The sequence below is a fragment of the Trypanosoma rangeli genome, assembly GCF_003719475.1.
Source record: "Trypanosoma rangeli strain AM80 chromosome Unknown Tra_15.4_contig_00049, whole genome shotgun sequence".
In the NCBI taxonomy this organism is placed as follows: domain Eukaryota; phylum Euglenozoa; class Kinetoplastea; order Trypanosomatida; family Trypanosomatidae; genus Trypanosoma; species Trypanosoma rangeli.
Genome location: NW_021705793.1, coordinates 383 through 3557, shown reverse-complemented (window position 1 = coordinate 3557; position 3175 = coordinate 383). Strand labels below are relative to the sequence as shown.

Below are 3175 nucleotides of genomic sequence, written 5' to 3'. Positions count from 1 at the left end.
TGTACCGTCTTCGTCTCACTGATGCCCTGGAAACGATTGAACAGAACGCGGCGCGGGATGGGGCGAGTGGCTTGAGTGACGACGAGAGAGAGGGTAGCGGTGTTGCACCGAAGCCTGTTGGCGTGCGACGGGCGGAGGCGCACAGTTGCCTGGGTGTTTGGATGTTGTTGCTTCCACGCGCGGCCGGAGGGGAAGGTGCGGCGGCGTTGTCCACGCTGAGCGTGACGCAAGGCGGAAAACGCCCGCGAAATGCGGATACTAAGTGTGGTTTACAACCCACGTCGCAGCAGCAGCAGTTGCCGCACGACGCACGAGTGAATTGTTGGCAGCTCTTGCGAGAGTGTATAGCTCCCGCAGCAGCAGAAGAGTGGCAGCACGAGAGCAGCGCCGCGAAGGAGGGCGGGGGGGTGGCGGTGATGGTCCCTCACTCGGACCCACGCATCACGATTACGCTGGCGGACATGCGATTTGGCATAGCCAAGGCGTTGAAGAATCGTGTCAGACAGGCGAAGTGAACTCCACATGCGTGTGTGGCTGGGGAATGGCCTTGTGCTGTTGTTTTTTTTTTGCCACTCGGAACTCGTTGCTTTCGTTACTATTATTATTGTTGCTTTATTTGTAGTGAGCAACTAATTCCGCCACGGCGGCTCACGTCATTTTATGTGTTTGTCCCTGCGTGCGTTTTCGTTGTCGCTTGTGCAATTTGTTTTGCGGGGATGCTTTCGGCCGCAAAGAAAGAAAGAAAAAAAAGTTACGGAAAGGTCACTTTGTGTGTGTGTACCACATACGCGTGGCCCCGCTAAAGTCGCAAACAAAAATAAAAAAGCGGTTCAATTACCCAGGGGCTTCGGATGACAGCCGCCGCGGCTGGGGCAGCAGAAACGGCGATTTCGTGCGTTTGCACGATGGGCACCCCGGAGTGCGACGACGAGCTCTACCTCTTCCTGCGCTGCCTGCGGGTGTACCACCCGGGCCTTCCTGTCGTTGTGGGGTGCACCGCCACCATGCTTAAGGCAGGCAAAGCGCCGCGCAGCAAGGCCTACGCCGGATTTTGTGACGATAGGTGCATTGAGTGGGTGCCGTGCCTGGACCCCTACGTGCCAATCAACCGCAGCGAAATGGAGCAGCGGCGCGGTGTGTGGTACCCTTCGCGCCACGCCGACTTTATGATGGAGAAGGCGAATCTTATGGAACACGCCATGGCGCGCCGGCCCGCGCACGGCGGGGACTGCACTGAGGCGGTCCTGTTTCTTGACTGTGATGTTGTGTTGTTGGGTGAGCTTCCGCGGCTTCCGCAAGGCACGGAAGTCGCGCTCTCCTCGCACCGAATTTCCTGCCAGGATGAGGCCCTGTTTGGGCGTTACAACGGCGGGTTTGTCGCGGCCGCCTCCCCGTTGGTTCTGCACGAGTGGCGACGCGCGACGCGGCACTCGCGGTATTTTGATCAGGCCTCTTTGGAAAGCGTCGCGCAGAGATTTGCCTCCAAATTGTACGAGATTCCCCCGCAGCACAACTATGGGTACTGGCGTTTCTTTCAACCCTGCCGGGGGGATCCGCTGATGGAAGCGCGCCGGTTTTCTCTGCGACGCGCCGGCGCACGCGGCGAGTTGGCGCTCTGCTACGAGGGCGAGCCGCTGCGGTCGATCCACACCCACTTTCTCCGCGCTATGGACCCGAGTGCGCGCGACGTTTCTGCGTTCAACGGCCTTATGAAAAAGTGGATCCTACGATGCATCCGCGGCACGTTACACCCCGGCACGGTCGCACCGCGCACCGGCGCCGCGGCGGTAATGGTGGCAGGAAACGCTCGCTACCAACAGTGTTTTGATCTCTCACTTCTCACAGAAACACGTTAAGCAAAGCCTTTAGTAATAGCGAACCCCAAAGCGAAACCATTTTTTGTTATTGCCATTATTTCACTGGGAAGCTGCGGGGGGGATACCATAAACACGCGACCCGCAGGCGAATAAAAAGGAACAAGAAAGGTGAGGAAAAAGCCACAATCACCGCCCCTCAGTTCTTGTCGTCGCTTATGTTCTCGTGGGTTTTTCAGCTTGCATGAAAAGGGCGGCAACGCAAAGGCTGATAGTAATAATAAAAAAATGGGGCCGGGGCTACTGGGGAAGGCGGTCCTCTATTTTTTCCTTTTTCGTTGTGGGGGAAGGCGCGCGCGTTTTACAAGCAAAAGGAAGGTTGCAGCAGAAGTTGACGCAGACGGGCGCCAGCACCCGCCCTCGCAGCACTTTCAAGGACTGCCGTCCAGGAAAAGAGCCGCAACCGCCAAAAACAAAAAGCTGCACCGAAGCGCAGATCACCTAAGAAACAGCAGGGCTCTTAGTTTTTATTGGTTTCTCCTCTTTTTTTTTTTTTTTGTCAACTGCTTGGGCCCTCCCTTTACCTTTGCCCACGAGCGAATGTTTGATGACCTCGTTGGCGGGCCGCGTAGCAAGGACAGCTCCAAGCACCAAAGCACACTGTGGTTTGGACACAGCGCGGGTGACTAGGCACGGGGGCACATGTTCTTCTGCTGTGCGTTTCCTTGCGGCCCGGCAGGCCAAATTAGGCTATGGGGGTGGGGTGGGGGTGTGATTGGAGCTGCCGGGCGTTATTTTGTGGCGCGCTCGGCCTCCGCGGCCGCTGATTAGCCCACAGCCCGAAGCGACATGGGCGGTGGCGCCGGTAAATTGGAGGAGGGGGCGCCTTTAGTTTGTTGCGTTAATAGTTTGTCTTAGCTTGCCGCTTTCGGGTTTGAAGCATCCAAAACCGAAACCGAAGCAAAACGTGTCCCAGAAGGCGCCTGCTCCGATTAACCCACCCACCCCATTGCCCTCGGGCGAGGAAAACCGATTTGACAGGAGCGTTTGGAGTGAGCTTCTGCGGCCTCGCATGAAGAGTGGGGGTGCCGTTGGCCCCCTCAGAGGGGAGGTGGAGCTACGCGCGCGGAGGCGACACGCTTACTGTTGAAGAATGGAACCAGAAGCGCCCCTTCCAGTTGGAAAACGGAGAACGGGCAACCCTAGGCAGAGGCAAAGGCTCGCCCCGGGGAAACGGGCGCGCAGAACAAAGGCAACAATGTAGCTTAATTGTCAAAAGAAAAAAGGCAGCATGACTAACAAGCCCTTCGCGGAGGCCACCCCTGGGTGCGACATCGCTTCCTGCGCGGGGGCGGGGTGGG

General features: G+C 57.7%; 2 protein-coding genes across 2 annotated transcripts in view, besides 1 other annotated feature; both read left to right on the top strand.

The window, feature by feature from the left end:
• TraAM80_02215 (uncharacterized protein) overlaps window positions 1-515 on the top strand; it is a gene marked incomplete at both ends in the record, with an annotated part of 1500 nt that extends 985 nt beyond the window's left edge. The window contains one exon of the mRNA XM_029379226.1: window positions 1-515. This exon is cut by the window's left edge and continues 985 nt beyond it. Coding sequence (XP_029240908.1) covers window positions 1-515 — 515 coding nt within the window.
• A 336-nt stretch (window positions 516-851) lies between these two features.
• Window positions 852-1856, top strand: TraAM80_02214 (uncharacterized protein; the record flags this gene model as incomplete). Its single annotated transcript, XM_029379225.1, has 1 exon — window positions 852-1856. The coding sequence occupies one exon, from the start codon at window positions 852-854 to the stop codon at window positions 1854-1856; it is 1005 nt and encodes a 334-aa protein (XP_029240907.1).
• Window positions 1857-2338: 482 nt separating this feature from the next.
• Window positions 2339-2372: a sequence feature (GA-rich).
• Between the last annotated feature and the right edge of the window lie 803 nt (window positions 2373-3175).